The sequence below is a fragment of the Haplochromis burtoni genome, unplaced genomic scaffold (genome assembly GCF_018398535.1).
Source record: "Haplochromis burtoni strain Fernald_Lab_line unplaced genomic scaffold, NCSU_Asbu1 Contig_49, whole genome shotgun sequence".
Taxonomy (NCBI): Eukaryota; Metazoa; Chordata; class Actinopteri; order Cichliformes; family Cichlidae; genus Haplochromis; species Haplochromis burtoni.
In genome coordinates, this window is record NW_024582410.1 from 560,846 (window position 1) to 588,409 (window position 27,564).

The window sequence follows — 27,564 nt, forward strand, 5'->3', positions numbered from 1 at the left end:
TTAGAGTTAATTTATTCCTGTTACATCAACTGTACCTTCTCCTCCTGTCATGAATTAAAGGAGTGGCTGATATCAGAGTTAATTTATTCCTGTTACATCAACTGTACCTTCTCCTCCTGTCATGAATTAAAGGAGTGGCTGATATCATTCCAGAGGGTGCCCTGTATGTATATGAGGTTTCCAGATTAAATTATATGTATGTGTGTGGTTGTTGTTTGTTTTGATTTCTCATCTTTTTTCTTTTTGTTGTTTTTTGATTGTCTCAAATTCAAAATGTTTTATTGTGGGAATGTGTATAAAGTATAAAATCTGAACCATTAGTATTTCCTCTCTCTTCTTTTTGACTCGCACATTGTTCTCGCAGCTGAATGATCTCCAGTCTTTCCCATTTATTTTGCAACACTGGCCATTCATGCTTCATTCATTAGTTTATCACATGGTATTAGTCAGACAAAAATGTCCCAATTATCCGGTTGCTCCAAGTATTTTTCCTGACATTCAAGAGTTTCTTGTGGAAAACAAGCCGAGCATTTAAGGAGACGGTGGAGAGAGACACAAGACGCTGCTTCTTGCTGTTCTTGTAAGTATGGTCTTGTTTTTAAAGGAGTTAGATTTGCCTTTTAAGATTTGTCTTCATTTGTCACTGTTACCGAGAGCTGTGTGCTACTTTCGTTACCTCTTATGCATAATAAATGTGGTCCAGAAAGTAAAACGGTTATGCTAGAAAGTTGAATTTGTTCATCTGGGTACAGTGTCCTCAGCATCAGGATTAACAGAATCAATTTTCTGGGATTTGCTTACCTGGATTATTGAGCATGTCTCAAAATAAATCAGTTGAGTGCGGCTTCACCCTAGAATCTGTCAGCACTGTGTGAGCATGTTATAATCCTAAAGAACTTGTAACAAGCTTGAAATTTATTCAGTTACTATCAAAGCTACAAAAACTTCTCCTTTAATGACAGTATCCGTGTCTTTCATGGAGTATCTTCTCATTTCCAGCACCAAATACAGCCTGCTCCTTTCAAAAGTGAGAACATGTTGTTCTAGTAGGGATACAGCACCCTCCGGTGGCACACAAGGACATGGTGATCTCATTCCTCTGGGCTGTGGTCACTTATGTGCCCCTTCTGTGGTTTGTGAGGGTGACTGAAGGGATGCCTGACCCCGCTCAGAGGGACCTGCTGATGCGTCAGGAGGCATCCAGGCAAACGGGAGGACAAGTGGTGCTGACAGCGGCCGAGCAGAAGCTGGACGCTTACCTCCATCGATTGAAGGAGCAAGAGATGTCTGCCACACCTTTTCCTCCTGCTTTGCATTTCTTCAAAGCAAAACCTCTCATTGAGAAGAGCCCAGTCTTTAAACTGCTGCAAAAGATGCCTAAAGGTGATGTTAAAGCTTTGTCTGGCCTACTGCATCAGTCCACCAGAAACAGATGCAGGAGCTTAGAAGGTCAAGGGGACCCAACCAAACCTAATGCTGTTATTGTTTATTTTGGCATTCAAAGGTCATGGTCATTGTGACCTCAGGTTAATCCTAAATGTGGACTCAAGGATAAAGTGATTAGATTTTGGCAGAGAAAGAACAAAAAGGTAAAGCACTGCAGCAATTCTCAAAAGTCATATTTCTGGTCTCCTTTACGTCACAGCTGCGCAGCACGCCCAGGCTGCTTTCTCTGATATTTCATATACTGTAGTGTGCTGTAAAAGCTGTATGTATTAGCAATGGAGAGAAAAAAAATATGATTTGGGGAAAAAATTAAGAGGAATGCAGATGTGGTGCTTGATGTCTAATCCACTAGATGTTTTCAGAAAAGCAAAGATGAGCAGACAGAGACTGAAAAATATTAAACAAAATCCCTAGAAACTGTGAGGTTGTTTAGTTTTTCTTAGATTTATCAGGTGTGGGAGGCCTTTAATATTCCTGAACCCTAGGGCCTGTCTTACAAGTCATCAATGATTACTTTCAGTATTTGCCTAAGTTTGAGGTTACATCTTGCTGTTTGGGTGACAGGCGCAGCCCTCCACATCCACAGCTCCTCTCTGGTCAGTGTTGAGTGGCTGGTGAAAAACGTCACCTACAGACCTAACTGCTACATCTGCTTCACTTGGGACAACTCTGTCCGCTTCCAGTTCTCAGCTCGCCAGCCCTTCCCACGCTGGGACTGCTTCTACTGGCAACTGCTCGAGACCTTGAGAGCCAAAATAGGAGATCCTACTGGCTTTGATAACAGGTTAGTTAACCTCTAACCCTCTCCTGAACATGTAAAGTCAAGCTGTAGTGGGAGAACTTAACACTGAAAGGTTGTTTTTGGGTGGTTTACAGTTTAATGCAGCACCTCACTCTGGTCACCGAGGATCCAGATGGTCAATACCCAAGCCAAGACGTTGTGTGGGGGAAGTTTGAGAAAGCCTTCATCGCATCTGCGGGCTTAGTCACCCATGCTCCAGTCCTGAAGGATTATTTTTATAAAGGCCTAGAGGAGCTTCACCGCGACAACATCCTGTATCTGGAACTGAGGAGCGGTCTCTCAAGGGTTTGTTTGTTTACACCTGATCCTTGCAGCATCAGCCTGTGCTAAACAGCTACAGCAGCAGTATATCCGACATTTCTGCTTTTCTAACTGAAACCTTTCTGTGTTGCAGACATACGAGCTCGATGGAACTATTCACGATAAGTTCTGGACTCTGAAAACATTTCAAGAGGTTACAAAGAAATTTATTGGAGACCATCCAGACTTTCTCGGGGCTCGTATCATAATTTCTGTCCACAGGTAAAATATATCATAGAGAGGGCTTCTCTCAAATTACGCTCCATTTCAAGTGACAACCAAGGCTGTCTAAGCACTCCACAAATTAATAGCTTCATTGTGGAAAAGTTCACAGAGCCTATGTATGCCTTTTCTGTGTCTTGTTTTCCTCCCTTGACCCCCAATCTGGGCTGCCTGTCCCTGAGCCTGGTCCTGCCAGGGGTATCTTCCTGTTAAAGAGTTTTTCCTTCCTATTGTCACCCAGTGAAGAGGATTAGGGCCACTGGGAGAAAAAGTGGCCCTAATCCTCTTCCGTATATAACTCATAGAGGCTCAATTGATTGTTGGGGGTGTCTCTATATTATTTCAGGGTCTTCATCTTACAAAATAAAGAACCTTGAGGCAGGCTGTTGTCATTTGGTGCTAGATAAAGAAAAGTGAATTGAAATAAATACAGGGATAAATGTTTGGTATTGTAAAAGCTTTATCCCGCTAGAACTGTTGAAGCTGGGTTAAGAAAAGACGATCAGTGAGCAGCAGTATGGCTTCACCCTGAGAAAGAGCACTACGGACGCTTGGAGTGTTGATGCAGAAGTGCAGGCTGAATGTCAGCTTCACTGTTTCTTTGTGGGTGTAAAGAAAGCAGATGATGAGTGCCAAGAGAGGACCTGTGACACTGTATGTGGAACTCAGGAGTGACAGATATTTAAGGTTGGAGTGAGATTGCATCGGCGGTCTGCTCTGAACCCCTTCTTGTTTGCAGTGGTGAAGGACAGGTTAACGTAAGGTCAGGCATGTTTCCAGATGACATTGTGCTCTGTTTTGACAGTAGGGAACAGTTTGAAGAGACCCTGGAGAGGTGCAGGTATGCACTGCAAAGAAGAGGAATGAAAGTCAGTGAGACAGGTGGAAGGCGGACAAGGCATAGATGTAGTGAAGGTGGATTAGTTCATATACCTGAAGTCAGCTATGCTATTAGAGGTTTAAAAGAGTGTGAGAAGAATAGAAGCAATAGTGAAAGGGAAGCAGGAGACAGGAAACCAAGCTGAAGGAGGCAATTTTCATTGGGAGTGACGAGGATGGCAAAGATTAAAGTACATTAGAGGGACAGCTCAGTGGTTTAGAGACAAAGTTAGAAGGTTAGGCTGAGATGACTTGGACGTGTGCAGAGGAGGGGATATATTAGACAAGACAAAGGATATTGAACTTGGAGCTCCCAGGCCATAGCTGGTGTGACAAAAGAAGATGCTAAGGCAGATTTACAAACCTGGACTTGGTGGCATGCTGTTAGATTACACGTGAAAAAAAAAAATGTATCAAAAGTGCAGGCTTTTTAGGTCCACAGTGATCTGTAGTTAGATGGTTCATTTCCTCTTCAGCACAGAGGATGGCACATTTGTGATTTCCAAAAAAAAGCTCAGATTATCCAGACTGCAGCACAGTTTTTACACCCCTTTAGCCCATCTAAAATTAGCATGGGCTCAAAGAAGGCAGCTGTGTTTATGGATGTTGTTCATAAATGATTTCTTTTTCTTGTATCATAGACTTTTGGATCAGTGGAAGCAGTGATGAGTGTTGTTGATGCACTACCCCCAGAGAGACAAGGATAGGCTTTCGGCCTTATCCGTTGTATACAGAGATTTCTCTGGATTCTCTGAATCTTTTAATAATATTTACACATTTTTTTTTTTTTTTCAACTGGAATATTTGATCATTTAGTCTTTCACTAGTCTTTTTTCAAGTGGTGAACCCCTCCCCTTTCCTTTTTAACTAGTGAGATAAGGAGCTATGAGTCTTTTTAGAGACAGTTATGCTACTAATTACCCTCATGAGTTGTGAGACAGCACACTAGCTCTTTTATGTGCATATGTTTTACCATTATGTAACTTGTCCAGGGTTTTTTTTGGACCCTGTCTCGTGGAAGGTAGTTGAAAATTAGCTTTTATTTTGCAACATAATGTTTTCTTTGAAATATTGTGTGTGTGTCTTTTTTTAACCGTCTTCAGTTAAATGTAAAGAATTCAGTGGTTTTCAAGTAACTCCACTGGAAATGTAGTTTTACTTAACCCTTTCATGCATGAATTATGACAACCTCAATCAGGATTTTTTTTTAAGTATTTTTATTCATCTTTAGGCATGAAAAGATGAATAACTTATTAGATAATAGCCTTGTAACCAATGTATGTACCTCCAAATTACTTCCCACCACTTACTTCCAACCGCTGGCAGCACATTTCTCATGTTAAATAAAATGGGGGCAAGATGTTGTGATCTCCAAGCTCTACTTTAAGTTGAACTGTGTTTCAGTTTGGAAAACAATTAAATGATAATTCAATATATTATCTCGAATCATTCGGCTTCCTGTTTTCTTGCAAAGGAAGCAGCGACAAAGTCCAGTTATGAACAGGACAGTCCATTCATTTGATAAATCCAAACACATGAAAAAGGGACGTATAATGATTTCTGCAGCTGTGATGGAGTCCTGTTAAATCCTGATGTTGTGTTAATCCGACAGAAAGCACGTTACAATTTAGGGATGAAAAGTTTGGGAGCAATCTGAAGTCACTGAGACAAGTTTGATAGCATGACTGATATCCTGACATCTGTGAAGTTGATTTTGAATTTATTTTTTTTTAGCTCTGCTGGCAGCAGACTGAAATATACATATTAAACTTTGCGCAGATACTCAGGGGCTCCAAAAGGATTAAACCTGATTCCTGATTTGGTGATACGCTGACTTTGTTTTTTCAATATAGCACCAACTGCCACAAAATTTTATTAAGACATTCATTTTTAGGTCAAATTTTACTTTAAAGTAACCATTTAATTTAATCTTAAAATGTGCATGTGTCTTAATTTTACTGGTTTAGATTCAGCATGTGCCTCAAAGTACCACTAGAGTAAGCGGCTATGACCATCTACTTGTAAGTTCCCCGTTTATTTTCCTGGACAGTTCTGTTAGGAAAACCTGCGCTTAAATGCTGATAAGGTTTATCACCTGTTTTCAACATTGGAAACCGATTTTTCTCAGGCAGGCATCTTAACTTTTATATCTTGATGTAAAATTAAACATTTTGTTGTTTGTGAGTCTTAGAAAGTATTGTCATCTATGTGTGTTGTTCCTTTCTTCAGAGCTTTGAGTATATCTGAGGTCAAAGCTGCTGTAAAAGAGGCCATTCAGCTGCAAAAGGACTTCCCAGATGTCGTTGCAGGATTTGACATGGTAAGAAGTGACCCGTGTACTTTAGCCTCAACTTCTTATAAGCTCTGAGTCCAGAGATCATTTATCTGCTTATTGGGGACCATGTGGTGTGGAGTTTACATGTCTGTCTGACTTTTCTGCTCTTCTTGTATTGTGCCTACAATCCTAAGAAATTCAAGTTAACTCCTAATTCACCTTAGATATGAGCATGAATGGCTTTCTGTCTCTCTTCATACGACTGACTGTCAGCTCTTGCAGGGTGTACCCTAGCGTAGCATTACTAGTTAACCTTATGGTTTGCAGGTTGGACGGGAGGACAGCGGGAAGAGTCTTTGGTTCTTCAGAGAGGCCCTCTCTCTGCCAGCTGAACTTGGTGTCAGATTGCCGTACTTCTTTCATGCAGGGGAGACAGGTGGGGGGATCAAAAAGCATAAAGCTCATTATACCATGAGTAAGATTTGAAAAATTATTTTGAAATGTACTGTACGCTGTATTTGTATCTATGTGTACAGATGACGAAGGCACAGACACAGATCAAAATATTCTTGATGCCCTTCTATTCAACACCATGCGCATTGGCCACGGCTACGCTTTAGCGCACCATCCGCTTGCCAAAGAACTTTCTAGGAAAAGAAATGTGGCTGTGGAGCTTTGTCCCATCTCAAACCAGGTAAGCTGTTTGTTACATGACAGTCTAAGGAGCTTGGAAAGAAAAGCGTCTGGACTTCTTTAAGTTGCTTGAAGACGTTTCACCTCTCATCCGAGAAGCTTCTTCAGTTCTAAGGGTCAAATGGTGGAGAGTCCCAGATTTAAAACCAGTGGGAGTTTCCCCCCAAAGAGGGAACAAAGGACCCCCTGATGATCCTCGACCTAATTGCCTGAGCCAAGGTGTGAAAACGGGTGTGGGTCACAATCAGCCAGGGTTTCAGGTGAGCTCATTGTGAAACCTGGCCCCACCCTATCATGTGGTTTCCTGAGGCGGTGGTTTATGACACCAACTGTCTGCCATATATAATCCAGTTTTGAGATACCTTCCCAGGCGCCTGGGCCATCTGACCTCAGCAAACCACATGATAGGGTGGGGCCAGGTTTCACAATGAGCTCACCTGAAACCCTGGCTCTTGGGACCCACACCCGTTTTCACACCTTGGCTCATGTGATTAGGTCGAGGATCATCAGGGGTCCTTTGTTCCCTCTTTGGGGGGAAACTCCCACTGGTTTTAAATCTGGGACTCTCCACCATTTGACCCTTAGAACTGAAGAAGCTTCTTGGATGAGAGGTGAAACATCTTCAAGCAACTTAAAGAAGTCCAGACGCTTTTCTTTCCACGCTCCTTAGACTACGATGACCTGGATGACTGAGAACCTTCACAGAAATATTTGGATGACATAACCTCCGACCCACAGCTTGACTGTGTTGCGCTGAATACCTTTAAAGCTACCAGAGCAGAAGACATTGCTGTGATTTGTAGCTTCTTCGTGATGTAGGATTAACACTATAAAACAATCTAACTTTAAGAAGAGACCACCTTTAATGTTATGGGCAATGCAAAGTGATATACCTGTAGAAGGCTGTGAAAAAGCATTTGCCCCCTTTTTGCATATTTGTCACACTTTTAAATATTAGAGAAAAATAACCTAAGTAAATTCTAAATATCTTTTCAATGATGATTTCATTTATTAAGAGAAAAGTTATCCAATTGCCCCGAAACCTAATAACTTGTGTCTCCTTTGGCACCAAGAACTGCAATCAAGTGTTTGCGATAACTGACAAGAGTGTTTTTACATGGCTGTGGAGGAATGTTGGCTCACTCTTCTTTGCAGAATTGCTTTAACTCAGCCACACTGTAGGGTTTATGATCATGCCAAAGCCCCTCAATCGTATTAAGTCCGGACTTTGACTAGGCCACTCCAAATCCTTCACATTGGGGGTTTTTTTTTTTGTTGACATTTAGATGTGGACTTGTGGGTTTTCTCTTTGGAAGTCTCCCATGGATGCACAGTCTCTTTCTTAGCGTGACCTGACCTTAACTGAGGAGAGTGAGGTCTGCAGTTCTTTAGATGTTGTTCTGGGTTCTTTTGTGGCCTCCAGGATGAGTCATCAGTATGATCTTTGGTAGTAGTTTTGTAGCACTTTCTGAAATATGGTTAAAAACAACTCATCTCATACGTAGGTTGATAAACTTTCCAAGTCAAGAACAAATGTAAAACTAAGAAAAATGTTAAGTTGTCATAAAAATCTTTAATTTATAAATGATATCTTGCTACCAAAGACAAAAGTCAGCTGGTACAATGGCAAGAAATGTCGATTAAATTAACATGATTTAAAATTGTAAGATTATCTAAATCTATCAGGTGTTTTTGAAGAAGCTTAAATGCCTAAAAGTCAGGAATTGATGACATTATTTTAAATAAAAGTGAACAGAAATATACACGTCACATTAATGACCTGTTAGCACTGCCATCATAAAATACACACAGTATGTACATGTGTTTATACATAACTTATCTGAGTTTGTTTCACCTCTGACCTGCAGGTGCTGAAGCTGGTTTCAGACCTGAGGAACCACCCTGCTACTGTGCTGATGTCAGAGGGTCACCCGATGGTCATCAGTGCCGATGACCCGTCCCTGTTTGGCACCACAGGCCTCTCCTATGACTTCTATCAAGCATTCGTGGGCATCGGAGGGTTGAAAGCAAACCTGGGCACGCTCAAAGAACTGGCTGCAAACTCCATCACGTCAGAATAATTTCACTTTATTTCTTTCATTCATGTTTTAACGTTAAGCCTTCAAAGAAAACAAGATGGGCTCAAAATGTGGTGGCCAACAGCTGATGCCAGTTTTCATCATACTATCTTTGAATGAGCATGAATTAAATTATACAAGTGAATGAATTTCAGTCCAACATACACTCAATGATTCTCACCTCTCAATAAACATGAAGAACAATTCTCAGGAATGCACTGGAAATATATCAAATCAAAGGTTTATTTATTTAAGTAAAGTACATTTCATCTGACCAGATTCCATTAAATTTAACATTTTCCTTAGAAAATGTAGATATAATTAGTTAAAGTCAGCATTACGAGCATACCAGTTTTTAAGTGCACGAGGATGACTAAACTCATGCTATCAGTAACAGTATCCTCCAATATGATGTTCAGCACTATGCTAACACAGAGTTACTCATGTTTAGTAAAATTTAAAAATAAAAAATTGAGCCAAGCGTTCAGATAATGTCCTTATTTATTTGTCAGGACAGCAATAATATTCATGCTGGAATTGCATTTTTGAAGCAACTTATAAATCTCTCCAAGATGATTTTCACATTAAAAAAACATGAATGTTTATATTATTTTAAGAAAACCTTTGGTTTTAAGCCCTGTTGCAGTATGTTTCTTTTCATTAAATATTTCTTCTTCTGCCTGCAGGTATAGCTCACTCCCAGCTCATCTGAAGGATTCAGGTCGTGCCATGTGGCAGAAAAAGTGGGACGCCTTCATTTCTGCCAACTCATAACAGCCGAGTGATATTAGATCCTGACTGACTTGAATGAATGACTGAATGTTTGTAATATCACTAAGGTAAATATTCATAGGCCTTTAGCAGACTGTATTTAAAAAAAAAAAGATTAAGGCTATTGGAGTCTCTGTTAACAGTAAGACTAACAGTTTGACGGCATTGGCAGGTTGGTACTGTAAGTGTCTTAGTAGCTTTTTAACCCCTTGAGCGATCACGAAGAAGCTTTACAAGAGACCAGCTGACAGTGGGGGGGGAGGTTTGGTCAAGTTTGTCATGCACAGCTAGTCTTTTGTCTTCATAATACCAAACATGTACAGGGGAACTATTCACAAGGAAATTTCTCTATTCAAAACAAACAAGAAAAATGTTTCTTTGTAGTTGATGCACATACATACGTATAGACATACATACATCTAATTTAAATACAAAAAGTAGAAGAAAAAAAGTTTCACTTTTTCAGTGACTCACTTCAGAAACCTTGTTTCTTTTTTAAATAATGATGTAACGAAAGACAACTAAAGATCTTTCTTTGACACGAGGTTCACTTTTTGTGCAATAAACAGCTGATTATCTTCTGAGACCTGCCCAGCAGTCTCTTAGTGGTCTTTGATGAGATTTTGTATATTCCAGCTCTGACCGGTGCACTGCTGGACGATGAGTTGGTAAAAGCCAACGTCATCCTTCGCAATTTCTAGACATCGCTTTGTTTTTCTGTTCTGGATCGGTCCTCCCTGCAAATAAACACATTTTATTGTCTCCTTTTCTTCTCCAGACATTTGTGACTGGCTTCCATGTGACCTCAGATTAGGCTGATTTTTTTTTTTTTTTTTTTAATTTATACAATAACGTCACCATATTTGCAAGGCTCAGCAGGGTGGTGGTTCGAGCCCTGGCTGCTCCAGTCTGCATGCCAAAGTATCCTTAGGGAAGGTACAGAACCAACCCCAAATGGTTCTCGAATACATCCATCAGTGTGAATGTTAGATAGAAAGCACTTAAGCATAGAAAAAGTGCTGTGTGACTGGGTGAATGAGGCATGTTGTATAAAGTACTTCGAGTGCTCAGGCAGAGTAGAAAAGTGCTACATAAACACAAGGTTATTTGCCTTGTAAATTGACCTTCATGCTTTGAAAATTGTCTGCAGTACAGGCCCTCAAATTCTAATACTTGGTTGAAATTAGGGGTTTTTCCCCAATGTTTATATTTCGTAAGAATATCCGATAACCAACTAAGATTTTCAGGACTGAAAAACATATTTAAGCTAAGTTAACAGACTACCATCAAATTAATTTTACATCAACTGCAAAAACTTCTCTATTGATCATCAGTATCATTGAATATGATGATCCATACATCCACTGGACTGGATGTATGGATGTGTCTGCTCCGAGACACCCAGACCTCTCTGCCCTGAGGCCTCCTCCATTTACCAGTAATCTGCTATAATCTCGTGATATTTAGTTGACTCCAACAAATGCGTCTCATCAAATTTAGATGCCTCACAGCACTGTAGGCATTCTTAATCAATATTATACAGACTTGTTTTATTTCTCAGAGGGTGAAGTTTTGTTTTTGTTTTGTTTTTTAATGTGTTTGGGAGCAACTGAGGACCACAATGAACATGTTAAAAAAAATGCAAAACATCACCTACTAGGTGATCAAGTTTCATTAGTTGAGCTTATGCCTAGTGTAGCATAAGCTCAACAGTCCTTTGGCTGGACGAGCTTAAAAGCTTAAAAAAAAAAAAATCAGCTGATTCAGAGTGGGTCGGGTGGCAACTTCCCTCAGGTTTGACTGAGTCTATATTTAAAAACTGAAATATTTACCTGTTTAAAATCCCACAGCATGTGAAAGTCTTTCTGTTTGGCTATTTTGCAGTCATACAGCCCCGGGTAGAGACCACTGAAAGGGTCCACTAGACAGCGGTTGCTGTTGTACTTATGAGATTTGATCCCGCCAATGTAGAGTTGTCCATCAGAGCGATAAAAACAGTGCTAAATCAAAGAACAACAATTACCTACAAAAACAAAATCGCCACCTGTTTGCAAGCATTGAATATCTAAACATACTTGACTCGAATAGAAGTGGCATCCATACAAGATGGGTGTGTTTCCTGGCATCGGGCCTTGGTCAACACAGAGTTCTGGCTTCAGATCATTTATCATCTGCCAACAAAAGCACAAATAAACTGGAGCAGCTTTCATTAGAAAGAGCACAATGTGTATCCAGCAGACAAATCCAGACGCTATTATGGTGCAGAAACACATTTTAGTTAACTGATATAAAAATAAAAAAGATGCAAACTGAAACGACATTATGAGTTTGCAAAACTAACAAAAAGTATTTGTCAGTGAGGCCAAATTCACAAACCAAACAAGGATTAAGAGGCAAATTATAACATGAAGTATTGCGTTTGTATTGTAATATCTTTTCTAAACTACAATAAAAATACTCCCAACACTGTATTTCTTTTAAGTAAATGAGTAAATTGACTCTGGAACAAAAACAAAACTCTAACTTTAAATTAATTCTCAATTAGAAAAGATGGGAAAGGGGAGTTTGCTAATACTGCAATGTCACTGTACCAAGATTCAGTGCAATTAAATATTAGCAGAAGCACCACCAAGAGGGAGTTCCTTGAGAGCATTCATGGAAAGTTTGCTTTACAGATGCTCTCACTATGAAACACACCCTGCATAAAAACGAAGTAAGAGTACATAATATTCTCCAGTGAATGAATCTATTGTAACCGTGAGACAACTTGATGTATCCCCAGGAAAGTCTTCAAATAAAAAAATAATATGATAAGCGTAAAAAAAACAAAAGCTGCTTAAAGGTTCTTTGCTGCTGGTGACGTCTGCCCATGTTGTGTGCTGATCTTCATTGTGTAATAGGGACTAACATGTGTGTGAATTTGAACTTGCTGCTGCATCTTGTAAGCATTTTATGTCACATATGACTCCTTAGAGGCCAGCGCATAAGCCTGAGTCATTTTATAAAGCCAACAAAGCTGACTTGACAAGGCAGAGAAGCTTGCCTTGCATCATCCTCAATTAAATATTAACTAAAAATTAACTTTGTAATGTTAAATAATTTATTTATGGCTAAAACTACCACCACAGATCATGATTAATAGTGTGCTGGAACCATTTTAGACTATCTATGTAGCATTTTCATTGCTATGAAGTTAGTATTATTAGCAAGCGACCTCAATCACAGACTGTATAAAAAAAGATGGATTTTGCTTCTGAGTCTGAAAACTGGCTCCTTCACTCTGTGACCTCAGTAAACACGTTTATGGTCTCAGTCACAAGTTTCAAGCCCTGTTTACTTTACTGTTACCACCCTAACACAAAGATGGCGATAACAAAACTGCTCATGTCGAGGTTTTTAACAGAACCTCGCAACCATCACAATAACTACATCCATCTTTTATATACAGTCTAGGGAAGGTATGACAAAAGAGTTTGTATCTAAACTACTTTTGGCTTCTGTTGTCAAATTTGGCCACATATTTGATGGACTCCCTAATACAACCCTGGAGACGACGTGTCTCTCCAGCTGAGACAAACCAGCGAAAACAAATGTGTTAACCACTACGCCACTGGAGGCCCAGCTAACCTCAACCACTCACGACAATATGTTGCACAGTCTATCACTAGCAAAATAGCTAAAAGAAGACAGTCCTGGTCAGTTCTTTTGCTACAATCCAACATAGCAAGTAAGTGGCTAAATTTGACTCACAGATATTGTTATCTGTTTTTTTTTGGGGGGTGATGTTATGGGGCAGCAGAAAAGAGGCCTTTAAGCCTGTGATTTAGGATAATAAACATCACATAAATCACACCAATTTGTTTTTGCAGACAATCCATCATACAACCGTTACATTAAAAAAAAAAAAAAGTCCATATGTAGGACATTGGAGGCAACCTCAGAACTTGGGGAAGGTCTCATTTTGAAATTTTTAAAGCTGTAATACATTTATAGGGGGGGAAACCCCTTGAAAAGCATTAAAAACATTCCACAGAGAGGCCCTTTAAATTAATTAATTAATTATTAATGAGAATTAAAGAGTTAAAAAGACTTTATGGTCACACTTTAATATCCAACCTCTCATATGTATTCCGACAAAACAGTTATTTTTGACTTACAGCTCCATAACTGAGCAGGTCATGCAGGGGGTCCAGTTTGGGATAAACATTGTCTAAATACCACTTAAAGGGCTTACAATTAAGCCTCTCTCTGAGCTTCTTTCTCTCCGACACATCTCCGATGTCTATCCCATGGTTCTGTAGGAAAAACAATAGGACCACAGAGACATGTTTGAGTGCGCACACCATTACTCAACCTGCAGAGCACACAACTGTGCAATTTAGATCTTAAATGCAACTCGGAAAGTGCCCTCTCTTCTAACCTCAAGGGGAAGATTCCAAGCAATGTTGACATTGTATTTGTATTCATCTAGCCACACCTCTGCTACCCTCAGTGCATTACGCTTCATCATGACACTCAAGTCTGGGAGGTAAGGCTTTACTGCTCGTTCAATGTGGGCAATTTTAGAGCAAGGCACAACTTCAATGCTTCCTCCACACAGCCACACCTGTGAAAACATATAAAAGTAGGTTTGGAGGCTTTTAATGCAACTAATATAAAAAGGATTACCCATTAAAACTGATCACAAATATAACCAAATAAAGTTACATTGGAGTCAGTATTTGTAAAAGACTTTAAATCCAAGTGGTATTATTACAAAGTGGAAGCATTTAGGAACCATAACGTTGCAAACCACCTAAAGCCACAGAGCCTGGTTGCAAAAAGAAGTGTGTAAAGGCACATATGGTGGGGCTAAATAAAAGGTAGGTAGACTAACATATTTCAAATCTCCAAGTCTCCAGTAGGACTTGATCCAGTCAGTACTTACCCGGATCCCCAGCTCCACATTTTCCCCACCGTATATTTTCATTCCACCATCAAGGCTTCCAATCTCTCCGAAGAACTTGTGATCAGCCACAAGTATCCCCATGACTGAGGGGCTCCTGGTGACACCGTTTAACAAAGGAAAAACTGAATAAGCAAAGAATCTTACCATACAGCACTCAAACTAAGAGAGCAAAGCAAACCTAATTATAAAGAATTATGACCGCAAAGCCTGAAACACCAAAGCAACCAAGGATTAAAAAACAAAAAACAAAGGATGTGTGATCAAGGGTGTTCTGCTTTCATTCTAGCATCAAAAACCTTAAATCTGCTCTTTGTGTAACCTATAGACACCCACATGGGTGCTGTGTTACACTCTGCAGATTGCTTAATGCGAAAGATTTTGTCAGCAACTATCCTTGAATATTTGTTTTGGCAACACTGGCTCCATGTATACAGTCTTCATAGCTTTCTAAGCCGTGGTTCAGCGGAGAGTCTGAAACGTCCACACTGTGTTGTCCTGACATGCTGGGAGTTCATGCGTAAAATGTGATGTCTTTAAATGTGACTCTTACTTGCCAGGCTGCGTCTCATCATCCAGGGCATACCACTCAGGTCTGAAGGACTCGTACATGCACCACATTGCCCAGTCAAAGCCATGAGATGCAGTATTGTAGGAACTCAGTGTCAGGTCATCGTAGTTGACCTTGTCAAAAACAGGCGTCAGTATAACGGTCCGGTCCTCCTTAATCCGAGCCAGTAAAGGCTCTGCCCTAGACACGCACAAACAGTTTTAAAAGAAACATGAGGGCCAATTACAGGATTATCACCACAGCTCTGAAAAGAGTCACTCAGATCTTAAACCAACCATTGGACGTGGACTTCTATGTGAGCGTCTAAGATTGCAATCACCTCTCCCTCAGCTGCCTTCCAGCCCGACAGTCTGGCCTGGGTGAGGCCCAGCTGCTCAGAGTGCCGCACTTTCTTCACCAGGCCTGGACGCTCCTCATGGATAAAGCTGATGTAATCATCCAGCTTCTTCATTAAGTCCTCTGCAGAAAATAAAGAACTGTTTCAGCAATATGAGGTGCAGATTAAATCTACTCATGCCTCTAACAATCACTTTTTTTCTGATCGTTAGTAAAAACAATTCAAAGACTGTTTCACAAATCAGCTGATAGATTTGGCACTTCTTTGAATATAAAACAATATTTTTTTATTTGCCATACTCATAGTAATTAAAAATAACATACAGAGTACTATCCCTGTAAAAGCCACTCTGCTACTCCGAGTACTCTACACACGTGGTCGTGTTTATTTAGGATTATCAGTTCTTTTGTCAGTGGACAGCAACATCGCAATTACACATTACACTCCCTGATATAAGTTTTCAGTTCCAACCCACAAACGCAAGCAACCGTGTCCCATTTCAGTGCAGCCTTTGCTACTCAAACTACATCTCATATGTTACACTGATGTCTTTTATTGCCTGTAATAAAAGGATGTAGTTTCTGCCATCATTTGCATTATAAACTAAAGCTGCGGTGAGCGCCTTCCTTTCTCGCTTGGTTTCAGATTTGTCAGATATCTGAGTACCGTCCCTGTGTACATAGGATATCCACCACAGTCTGAAAATGATATGAAAATTATTTGGGAAGCATGCTGACTAACCGTTGCTGCTGTGATCGTCCACCAGGATGATTTCTTGGAGCAGCCGAGCTGGTGTCTTGTCCACGATGCTGCGTATGGCTCTTTTAATGATTGAAAGAGCTTCATCCAAATAGATTAACACAACACTGATGGTCGGCAGATCCTTCGGATAATTTTTCACAGCACACCTGTGAGCAGAAAAATAGCAGGCAGCCTGAAGAAGTAATAAATTAAATGTTTTTAAGTTGAAATTGTATCCTTTAGAGTTCACTCCACATTACGAAGTTGTCTACTGGATTGACATCTGGCGACTGTGGAGGCCATTTCAACTTATTTTCATGTTAAAGAAACCAGCATACAGGATCTGATGGTGTGTTATGCTGCTGGAAGCAGCCATCAGAAGACGGGTACGCTGTGATCATGAAGAGATGGACACGGTCAGCATCAATAGTGAAGTTGCCTCTGTTGTTTAAATTTTAATAATGTTGATGAAAGGCATGCTTTCTTGTTCTTGATGCAAAATTCATTCAAATATTGTCTTCTGGTGTTGTAGCCCATCTGCCTCAAGGTTCAACATGCTCTGCTTTCAAAGATGCTCTTCTGCATACTTTGGTTGTAGCAAGTGGTTATTTGAGTTACCGTTTCCTTGCTTTTCACTCAAAATAGCCTCACCTTTTACCCAAACAAAGGATTTTCTCCCAGATAACTGGCGCTCACTGGGTATTTTCTCTTTTTCTGACCATTCTCTGAAAACCCAAGAGATGGTCATTTAAGGAAATCACAGAAGATCAGCAGTTTCTGAGATACTTAGACCAACAACATGCCACAGCCAACATCAGTTAAATCACCTTTTTTCCTCAGGGTCAAGATTAATTGCAGAAGATAATCTTGACCGTGTATACATGCCTTAATGACTGACCGATTACATATCTGCATTAGCAATCATGTACCTAATAATGTGGCCATTGAGTGTGTATATGTACTAAATTCATATGCATTCATGCTAAGACAACAAAGACAATAAAATGTCATTGTTGCTGATCGATCTCAAAAACACACACAAAACAGCTCGGTGTGTGTTTTTAGATTTCCTTTCGGATTTGTGTGTTGCACTCACCTCGGAGGCCTGGTGTCGGGAATCTCTCTGTTGAGGGGCAGCCTGTCACTGAGGAAGGCGTTGTATCCATATCTCTGAAACAACTGCTCGGCTTCCTTCTGCTCCTCCTCCGACAGATCGTCACCCCACTTCTTGAATAGATCAGAGTTGGGGTACAGCTTCCTCACCATCTTCCTCTTGTCCTTCACCTCTTCCTTCCTCTCAGCTGCTGGTGCCCTCTTTTCAAGCTTTTTCATTAAACTGACTGCGGACAGAAATGACCACATGGTGTTTGCATTGTCCATCTAATTTGTTTTTTGTCTGTGAAAACCAAGTCAGTAACAGTCAGGTAAGAGCAGTTTGGTACTTTTTAGCAATGTCGACTTAAAAAGCGAAAATAAGTGAGTAGTAAAGCAGGCGGGTATAATAATTGTTACTTTAATTGTTTCGCTTCAGAAATTCTCATGTGTAGCAGATGAGAAACACCTCAGATGAACAGATCTAGCCTTCATTGTTTCTTCACTGAACTCTAAATACAGACTTTACACATAAGCAGCTGCCAAACGGAGACTTTAACTCACGCAGCCTGTTGATGTCTGTTTCCATCTTTTCCATCCTCTTGACGATTCCCTGACCCCTGATGGAGTCATTGTAATGGACCCTCTGCAGTCTCTCAGAATGAATGTGGACCTCCTTCTTAATAGAGCTGAGGTATAGCAATGTGAAGGCCACAATGAGGACTGTAAGCAAAGCTTTCATCCAGCTTGCTCTCATGCTGGTGCTCCTGTGTATGCTAGGTACACTCCTCTACTTCACAGTGAAAAGAGGTGGAGAAAACATTTCCTCTGCCTTTTACTTCAGGTGTGCTCTCCCTTCCTTTACTCCCCACCCCTTGCTCGAGAGCTGTAATCTGATATCCTGAAATTTACATCATATTCAAAGAAGTGTGTGCTGGAGACATGCATTATTCTCCACTCTGCTGTCTACATTACACCTGAGGTGCAGGTGTGTACTATTAACTGCACTTACCTGGGAGGGTAGAAAAAGAGGAGGACTCTGCAGGTAAGGGGAACAGGGCTGAAAGAGTAGTACTGAATTGCTTGTGGCACTGCAACATTATAGTCCAGCCTGTTTAGTAAAAACACATCGAAAAGGCCAGTATTTAGGGTTTGGTCTGTTTGGCAGCCCATTCTCACCACGGAAAGGAAAAAAAACAAAAAAAAATTGCCATTAATAATTAGAAATTTCAGGTTATTATAGCAAAAAAAATTCAACTTACTAATTAAAATTTCAGAACAAATAACTCAAAATTGAGGAATTTGGACACATAAATGGCAAAAATGAGCCCATGTCTTTCCTTTTTCTCCAGTGGTGAAAACAAGCTTCCACAGGTCTGGGTCAGATTTTGGAGGGGGGCTGTAGGATTTGAGTAATCCGTGTCGTGTTTCACCCGTATCCTGTTATGCCTCTGGCTTGCTGCTGCAAGTTATAAGGAAAAAAATACCAAAAAGCCAGCTAATAAGTGAGTTAAAAAAATCAAGCAGGAGCAAGTTAGGAATCTAAGGAGTTACAATTTCTTTATGTGTGACCATGATTTATCCAACAATGTCAAAAAATATCACATCCAATAAGAAAAAAAGGATATTTTTATTTCATTATCATTGGCTGCTTTTTCATTCATTTTAACTGCACTGCAGATTTTGTCCATACACTTGTGCACGTGACTAGCTTCATCGACACACTGCTTCTTTTTATTTTTGGTTTAGTTTTCATCGTTAAAACTGCCACACACAAGAGAATACAAATTATTGTTGTCATAGCAGTATTACAACTGTGCCTTTGAATTCCTGGTATTCGAACTTAAGCCAATACTGCTTCTGTTTGGTTGGTATACTGGATGTTAAAGACTTCTTAATATATTTGGTAAACATTGAACAGGGAAGGTTAGGAAAGGCATCCTGTGTGTAGATTATGGAGGTGTTAAGTTTATCCACCTTTGTGTATTCACTTTTCAGCCATAATTCTCAGAGTCCCAGAGGCACTGACACGTGACTGTTTGTTATTGCCCTAGCAGGCCTGCACATTGTATGAGTGTGTGTTGCCTCGCTGTTGAGCTCAGCCGACACTCATTTTCCCCAAGGAGCCAGGCTCCACTCGGGAATCAGCCTCCAAAGTATAAGGGCTGGGTCAATTAGTAGAGCTATAGTGCTGTGCTTTGTTTCAGGGTTAAACCTTGAGATAAGTGTTGCATTTTATGCTACTAGTAAGTAGTTTGCTGGCAGCAGAAGAGTTATGCTCTTTCTGTGGTGACCTTTGTAACAATGATGCATGTGCACAGACAATTATCAACAAGCACATTTGTGAGTGGATGGCAGAGGATGAGGATAAAATACAGTTTGGGAACAATAGTCATGTGAAACCATACAGTAGTACACTCTTATTTATTCAAAGTAAGTAAGAGGGAAAGTAGAAGCTGCACTTAATTAATGTACCGGTAAGCACCTCTATAAAAGAGGTTTTGGAAGTTTGCTGATCCAGCAGCCTGTAAAGCAATAAAGTACTTTCTTTTTATGCATCTAGTGAAACAAAATAACTGCAAATGGAATTAAGGAATTACAAACAACATTTTTATCACAATGCAGGCAGTGTTTATCGTAAATATATGACATTGATTTTCAAAAGATATTCCAGCTTGCTGTAGCCATAAATAATACAGTGGTACTAACTTGTAATGATGCACGACTGATGCACAGGCATTTCTAGAGGATTATGTAAAAGGTTATGAGGCGCTCTGTCAGTCATTTTTGGCTAAATGTGTGCAGTTTTAGAAAAAAAGTTAACAAGTGTGGAAAGATAGCATACGCATGTAACCTGTTTCTATATGTTTATTTAAATGTATGTACAAGATTTACAAAAAATGTGCTTTGAGTGGAGGTAACATGTCAGGTAACAATTCAGGACCAAAAAAAGAAAAAAAAAAGAAAAGAAAAGAAAAGTGACACTTCAGACATGAACTCACACTTTCAGAATTTAACCTCAAACAGCATCCAGGGGTAAGAGGACACCCTTAAGCTCCATCAGCTTCAAGGTGAAGACCCTCTCAGTATTGTGCATTTTGTATCACACTAATAGAAATTAATATTTAGAAGTCTCTGCGTAAAAATAACTGAAAACTTTAAAAACACAACATGACCTGACCTCTGAGGTCAGTTCAGTCAGTGGCTTGCAACACTAGGGTGCAAAGGTTTGACTCGAACGAGGCGGGAGAGCCCGAGCCGCAGACCCTGACCGGGAGACTTCACTGCTGGACTCTGGGACGTGGAGGGACTTTTTCCAATTTGAGCTGGGAGGAAAAAACAGAAATAAATTGATAAATATGCTCAATTGAGTTAATTTTACAGGAACATGTTCCAGCTGTGCTGCTGTTCAGTCATTCAGCACCTGGTGGGTTCCACTTGGGCATTCTTCCCGCTGCTGGGCTCAGGGAGGCTGCTGGGCTCAGGGAGGCTGCATGCTTCGATGTGCAGCCTGTGGAGGATGACGCAGGTCTTTTAGAGGCAGGTTTGGCCGTTGGAGGTGTTGTCACTGGGGTAGAAGCTGCTGTGAGAAGGAACAGCACTCATTCAAATGTGAAATTATGATTCGCAGACAAAAGCTGATGATCCTCATGGGCTTACCTGCTGCTTGCGATTTAGGCTTTGATGGTTTTGATGGTTGCTTTTCTTTTTTAGAAGCAAGAATCTGTTTGTTTTTTTCACTCTTTGTTGCTTTTTCTTTCTTTTTAGTCTTGCTTGCTTTCTTTACTTTGAACTCGTCATCTTCGCTCTCAGATGGTTCACTGAAATCTTCATCGCTTTCTGAATCTGCAAAAGCATTATTGTTACTTTAAAGACACAAAAAGAAAGACAAAAAATGGATACAACTACTTAAAAAGTTATGGCAAAGTAACCTGGTGTCAGTTTGGGTTGATAGTCATCATCATCATCATCACCATCCTTGTTTTTCAGCTCCTCAGTAGCTTTGTAGGCAGCCTTTCTCTGCCTGGCAGGGGCAGGCGACCCTTTCTCTGATGTGATTTTGTCCAAACCTGAAGAAAACCCATAATGATATTAAACCTAGGGAAGGAAATCAAATCTTCAACTACATAAATAAATAAAGCTGCTAGACTTTACCCATAACTGCACCATCCACACTGCAGTTGGACAGGAGCAGAGAAGCTGGATCTGTGTTTTCATCTACTGGAAATTTGACATCTCCTGGATAAATTTATCAAGAAATTAAGCCAACATCCTTTTGATCACATGAAATGTATTGATCATTTTAAAGAACAAATCATACCTCTACTGACATGAGACTGGTCCTTCACTTCACCTGCATTATTGAGCATGGAGAGCGTGATGGCTGCTTCGAGATCCCTCTCATACAGCTTTTCGTCCAGTGGCTTTCTGCACAAATGAATCAAGATTCAAGCCATGTTAGAGATTTTCACCTCTGAGCATTTCTAATGAATACAACTGATAAAAATGTAAAAGAAAAGACTACTTTTTGGTGACATTTTTTTATTTAACTCAGCATAATCAACATTTTGTTTTAAATTAGCGATTATCCCCACTGATAAGCCAGTCATCATTTTATCAGTGACTTTGAATGGCTTTACTATTCAACCACCTTAATGAGTTAAAGCATCACAGCGAGGCTTCAACCCAAACATTTATACGCAGTCTGCAGTATATTCTTTAAAAGTGACTGCTTACTTTCAAGCTGTCAGCACACCCAGTGCACCTCTCAATTAGGGCTGGGCGATATGGCCTAAAATCCATATCACGGTATAATTTGAAGCATGTGCGGTAACGATATATATCGCGATATATTCTTTTCTTCTGTGTAACGTATTTTACACACTATAAGGCACACTTAAAATCCTTTCATTTTCTCAAAGATCGACAGTGTGCCTTGTGCATGAATTCTGACCTCGAACTGGTTTTATGTAGTACACGGCACATAGAAATCTGTCAAAAAATGTTTTAGTACGACTTTGGTATGGCTTGATGGACTGCTGGAGCATTACGGCTGCCGTAGTCAGGAGCCTCACGCAGTTTTGCCAACTCCTCAGTAAGGAAAATCACTATTGGCTGACCGAAAAGTCGCTAGAAGTCGCTAAATGACGTCATCGCCTAATTTGCATAATAGGTCATGCTAATGTAATTGCAACCTACGCTGTTGGAGAGAGAAATAACATTGTGGAAGAGAAAGTGAGTAAAAAAATGTCCTAAATGCATTTAGAATTTATTAACTACAAATTAAATTTCTTTTAGGAATTATTGTTTTTTTAATGTCACAATTCCAACCCTGCTCCTTTATCCGGGCTTGGACCAGCAAAAGTGACCCGAAATTGGCGCTCTGGTGGAGTTACTTTGTGTGTGTGGGTGTGTGTTTATTAGTAGTTTTAAACCTTGTGATCCACAAAACTGCATAACAGTAAAAGAAGAACTGACTGCGTTACAGTCAGTGCGGGAGCAGCGGCTTCGCTCATGCGCGATTCATTTGCAGTTTGGACGCATAGGTGTGAACATCTCCTGCCCTGATAGCAGCTGGGGGAGGACTATCCTCCGCCTGTGAGCGCTTTGGCACGGGTGAGGTGCCCACGGCAATCTTCAGTCAGGAGAACAACTGAGATAATCCATCCACAATACGAAGTTAGTCATTCATATACTGCAACAACATGGGAACAGAGCAGCTGCGAGAGAATTCAGCATTAATGAATCAATGGTACGGAAGTGGAGGAAGCGCAGTTTTTGGCTTTCCCCATATTCCAAAAGTGCTTCGTCTCTTTGCGATTACTGTCGCTCGGCATAATTTGCAGATGATATTGTTTGCAGCCGCTGCAATGCTTTCGACCAAAAAAGGCGCAGCTTGATGACACCATCAACATGCGCTATCGCGGTAGAGCGGTATAGTCAAAATCTCTACTGTTGGCCAAATTTATATCGTTTCTACCGTATACCATTTATACCGCCCACCCCTACTCAATCTAAACTAACAGTGATGAACTCAACATGAACACATAATTTTGAACAAAGTTATAATTTCCACTGCTTATCTCCAGCGCTTAGCTACTCATCTCAACAAAATATGAACCCATTTTGAAAATCTATTAATGCATTGGCGCTAGACCCGAGTAGCTTTACTTTTGGACTGGTATTTCTTTACATATCATATCTACACCTACAACAAAAGACCAAAAATCTGTGAGTTTAATCCTTTTAATCATCGTGTGGTGCAATATTGTCATGGGCCACAATGACTGAGATTAAAATAAGCAAATGTGGACATTAGCTTGTTAGTATTTTACCTTACAATATAAATCGCCTTGAGGTGACTGTTGTTGTGATTTGGCGCTATATAAATAAAACTGAATTGAATTGAATTTCAAACCATAAGACCAGTGTTTCCCAAAGTGTGTCCTGCAGCCCCCTCGTGGGCCTTGAAGGTAGTGCAGGTAAGCCAAGAATCTGACCTAAATACGACGTTATTCTTAAATGTTGGGCCCATTTTGGATCTTGAATGCATCTTATAGTTCATTGTTAGTGAGCAAAAACTATACTAGTGTTACCAGCTGTAATTTCAGAGGATCAGCTAAAAGGAAACACTGCACAGGGCCATGTGACGACCATAGGCTTGGGTGGGCCGCTTAACATTTTTGGGCTTCAAAATGGACCGCGGCCATCGTAAGCTTGGGAATGGCTGCATTAGACAATGACGCACAAAATGAATTATGTTAAACTATGAATTTGGTCGGTGTGCAGGTTAGTTTGAAACAGGCTGTTTGCAGCACAGAAGCACTCTCAGATTACGATGAAAACGTTACATAAACCTATCCTCTTTAAATGCTGTTCTCAACATTGCTGCCTGTAACTCTATCTTTAAACTCTCTCCGGTATGAAAAAAAAAGTTCTTATACGCGAATACATTAATACAGACTCTTCCTGTACAGCCATTATCATACATTTACGGTACTGTGCTTGTGTCTGTTTGTAAAGATATTTGCCTACTGACAGTAACCAATGCAAACACACTCCTATACATGCCCACTTCATGCTTCTCAAGGTGTGTATCAACCAAATGCTGACGAGCTGAGAAGTGGGCCAAAACAGGGAAAGGAGCGACAAAGGAACGCAAAAAAAGAAAAGCAAAGGTACAAGATGAAAAGCAAAGACAGTGGCTGCAGTGGACACTTGATTATTTTTAATGCTCAGCTTCACTTCAGCTCTTTTGTGCTTTAGAACTTCATTCTTAGCAGATAGCGGATTAAAACCAAGGGCAGCACAAGCAAGAGTAACCCACAGAGTGGTGGCACCACCGCCCCCTGCAGGTAGATAGGTAACCTGTAGCTGCCTAATGGACTGAAGCAAAACTTCCCAATATTGCAGGATATACACAAGTGGCGCGCCCTCTGCTGGAAACAAACTAAACAGCAGTAAAACTGGTAACATTTATTCTCAGCAGGTTTCATGAGCCCTCTTACCTGACTGTCACAGCCAGTGTCAGATTAACTCGCCACCTACCTGTTCTTCTGGCTTGATTGTGAGGTGGCCTCTTGACTGGAGGACTTGCTTAATGATTTCTTCTGTTCTTGTTTCACATCCTCCCTGACCTTTTTGCTGGGTGGGGCCTTCACACAGGCAAAATCCTCATCTATCACAAAATGAGGACAAAGGACAAAGATACCATTGTTAAGACTGGAAAGGGAGTCCTTTGGATTACACATGTGCACCCTACTGTACTACAGGTTTCCTGGAATTTAAGAGTCTTCTGCAAAGCAACAGTATCTAATAACACGTTTTTTGTTGCAATGTCTTTTTCCTGATCACACCACTTTGTCTTGCACGAAATAGCACCACTGCAGTGACTGCGATTTATCAAGTTAACATGAGACATCTAGGCAAGGCAAGTTTATTTATATAGCACAATTCAACAGCAAGGTGATTCAAAGTGCTTTACAGAGACATTAAAAAACAAAAACAAATAAAAAGGATGATTTAAAATGGAAAAGAAGAAGAAGAAGGGAACAGTAGATAAAATCAGTAGTTAAAATGTAAGTTTTGAAATTTAAGCTTAAAAGTAAAATAGTGTGGATTTGGTGCTTTATTCAAATGCAGCTGAGAACAGGTGAGTCTTCAACCTGGATTTAGGTTCATACTGGGTCAGGAGGTCACTGATGTATTTTGGTGATAAACCTTTCAGATCTTTATAGACCAGCATCATAACTTTAAAGTCTATCCTCTGACGGACAGGCAGCCAGTGTAAAGACCTCAGAGCTGGACTGATGTGGTCCTAATTGTATCCATCCTTGTAACTCCAACAAAAATCTGAGCATCATCAACTCCAACTCCTGTCAAAACCATACTTGCATCTCGCAAACCTTCCCTTTCACTCTTGCTGCTACCCTTCAGCCACTCGTCTCCACCCACTCCACCCTACCTGCACTCTCTTCTTCACCTCTCTTTGCTTTAGAAAACTGACCCCGGGTATTTAAACTCGTCTACCCTCACATTCTAGTGACTGTATATTAATCTAGTTTCTCTGTTTCTATCCTCTGTAAAGCACTTTAAATTGTCTTGTGTAAATTTGCCAAGATTTTTCTGTTTATATAGAATAGCAGTCATATCTTTAGTATATTACACACATTTTGATATTAAAGACTAATTTCAAAGCGTGTAATTTCGTTTTTGAACGAACCTACATGTCCTTGTGTAAATGCTTTATGTAAGATTATAAAATGATGACATGATATGCTATGCTTTGCTATTTCTTTATCACACTGTGGATCAAATGGGCCAGGATAACAGATTTTCAATTTTACTCACCATCATCGAAGTCCTTGGTCTCACAGTAATTCACAGTCTTTGTCTTCCTGTGTGTCAACAATTAAAAAACAACAACAAACAAACAGTTTTTAGCATCACCAGATCTAGGTTACCCAGGCATCGACAAAAGCAGTAGCTTACCTAGATGGTCGGTCCATAGCTCGCTTTTTAGTCAGCTAACAATAACCGCATTGATACGGCTAATCAACACTACTACTCCCTCCAGCTGCGTGAAGGCTTTCGATCTCCACACGATAACAAAGTTAAGGTGTCACTTTTTGTGAACTATCCGTAAACTGGACTATCCGTAAACTATAAAACTTTAGTTACACAAGCTTAACGTGAGGTATGTCGGTCCCCCGAGCTCTCAAACAGCCCGCCTGAACGGAGCAGAAGTGACGTCAGTTGTTTACCAATCTACCGGAAACCGGAAGCAGATTCGTTTATTTCTAAACAAAACAAAAGAATACAGAAGAAGAGTCAGTTTGCGGCAACCTGTTTTAATCTTTCAAATCAGAAATAATCAGAAAGCAATAGATAATTTTCTGTTTTTCTTTTTAACTCGTTTTTTTAAGGTGTCGAATCTGCTTCACTCAAATAGCTTGGTGCAGCTTTGCTAAGTTCGCCCGTCTAAATGGCTTGGTACTGTGCAAAAATCTTGTGCCACCTCATTTTTCTCTATAGTTTGATGTGAAATGTGAATAGATACATCAGTTTATTAAAACATGTGCAAACACATGTGCAAATGCCGTATATAAGGCAAAAACAGAGTTTGAAAATCAATATTTGGTATGAGCACCTTTGTTCAACACAGCCTGAACTCTCTTAGACAATCTTTCTTGTTTATTCTTCGGGAATAGTTCTCCAGGCTTTGTGAAGGTCATTCAAACCTCTTCTTTGGATGTTAGCTATCTTTCGTTGGTCCCACTCTGTTTCAGTAATGTTTTAGCCCGGGCTCTGGGAATCCATGACCTTTCTATCTAGGTAAGATTGGGATTATTGCCATACTGAAACATTAAGCTGTTGCCAAGCAGATGCTTTCCAGATGATATTGCAAAATCTGACAGTATTTTTCTGCAATTATAAGTCCATCAATTTTGACAAGATCCCCAACAGGTTGAAATGCAGCCCTAAACCATTACAGCCTCCACTGTTTTACAGATGGCTGCAGACTCACTGTTGAACCTCAGTCTTAACCTCCTGACAACAGTTCCAAAAATTTGAGACAAAAATTTCACATTTGCATTCATCACTCAATCAGGCCTGTTGTCACTGATTTTTAGTGCAGTTTATTTGTAATTTGGCATACCTCAGCCTTTTCTCCATCTTTCCTTTCCTTAAAATAGCCTTATACAGCTGCCCTTTCACTGAGACCATTTCTGATGAGGCTTCGGTGAACAGTAGGTGGATCAAATGAGGGGCCAGATGCGTATCTCATCTTTGCTGGATTTTTTTTCTTGTTTTGTAAGTACGAGACTTTCAGATACAGGTTGAAATGCAACCAGTTTGTCTCCAGTTAAATGAATCGGAAGAATCATGTCAAATTCAAATTCAAATTTTAT

At 40.2% G+C, this 27,564-nt stretch overlaps 3 protein-coding genes across 5 annotated transcripts; 1 reads left to right on the forward strand and 2 right to left on the reverse strand.

The window, feature by feature from the left end:
- Window positions 1–187: 187 nt before the first annotated feature.
- Window positions 188–10,231, forward strand: ada2b (adenosine deaminase 2b). 2 transcript variants are annotated; one of them, XM_014333975.2, is made up of 10 exons: window positions 188–580; window positions 1,000–1,383; window positions 2,011–2,230; window positions 2,323–2,533; window positions 2,643–2,770; window positions 5,879–5,969; window positions 6,252–6,360; window positions 6,461–6,618; window positions 8,486–8,688; window positions 9,382–10,231. In XM_014333975.2, the coding sequence occupies exons 2-10, from the start codon at window positions 1,083–1,085 to the stop codon at window positions 9,467–9,469; spliced, it is 1,509 nt and encodes a 502-aa protein (XP_014189461.1). In that variant the 5' UTR covers window positions 188–580; window positions 1,000–1,082; the 3' UTR covers window positions 9,470–10,231. The 2 variants fall into 2 exon arrangements, with proteins under 2 accessions (XP_014189461.1, XP_042076399.1); XM_042220465.1 differs by having other exon boundaries at window positions 188–1,383.
- On the reverse strand, window positions 8,690–18,275 carry LOC102296376 (probable polypeptide N-acetylgalactosaminyltransferase 8). Its single transcript, XM_005923591.3, has 11 exons — window positions 17,717–18,275; window positions 17,157–17,400; window positions 16,061–16,227; window positions 15,258–15,441; window positions 14,965–15,162; window positions 14,394–14,508; window positions 13,887–14,072; window positions 13,624–13,761; window positions 11,542–11,637; window positions 11,299–11,466; window positions 8,690–10,203 (listed from the first exon to the last, which is right to left on the reverse strand). Exons 1-11 carry the CDS (start codon window positions 17,907–17,909, stop codon window positions 10,069–10,071), a joined length of 1,824 nt encoding a protein of 607 aa, XP_005923653.1. The 5' UTR covers window positions 17,910–18,275; the 3' UTR covers window positions 8,690–10,068.
- Window positions 18,276–18,769: 494 nt separating this feature from the next.
- rad51ap1 (RAD51 associated protein 1) lies at window positions 18,770–26,407 on the reverse strand. 2 transcript variants are annotated; one of them, XM_005923590.3, is made up of 9 exons: window positions 26,144–26,407; window positions 26,003–26,049; window positions 24,701–24,830; window positions 21,474–21,580; window positions 21,308–21,391; window positions 21,085–21,222; window positions 20,813–20,998; window positions 20,577–20,732; window positions 18,770–20,478 (listed from the first exon to the last, which is right to left on the reverse strand). In XM_005923590.3, exons 1-9 carry the CDS (start codon window positions 26,158–26,160, stop codon window positions 20,351–20,353), a joined length of 993 nt encoding a protein of 330 aa, XP_005923652.1. In that variant the 5' UTR covers window positions 26,161–26,407; the 3' UTR covers window positions 18,770–20,350. The 2 variants fall into 2 exon arrangements, with proteins under 2 accessions (XP_005923652.1, XP_005923651.1); XM_005923589.3 differs by having other exon boundaries at window positions 18,779–20,478; window positions 20,577–20,735.
- Window positions 26,408–27,564: the final 1,157 nt, after the last annotated feature.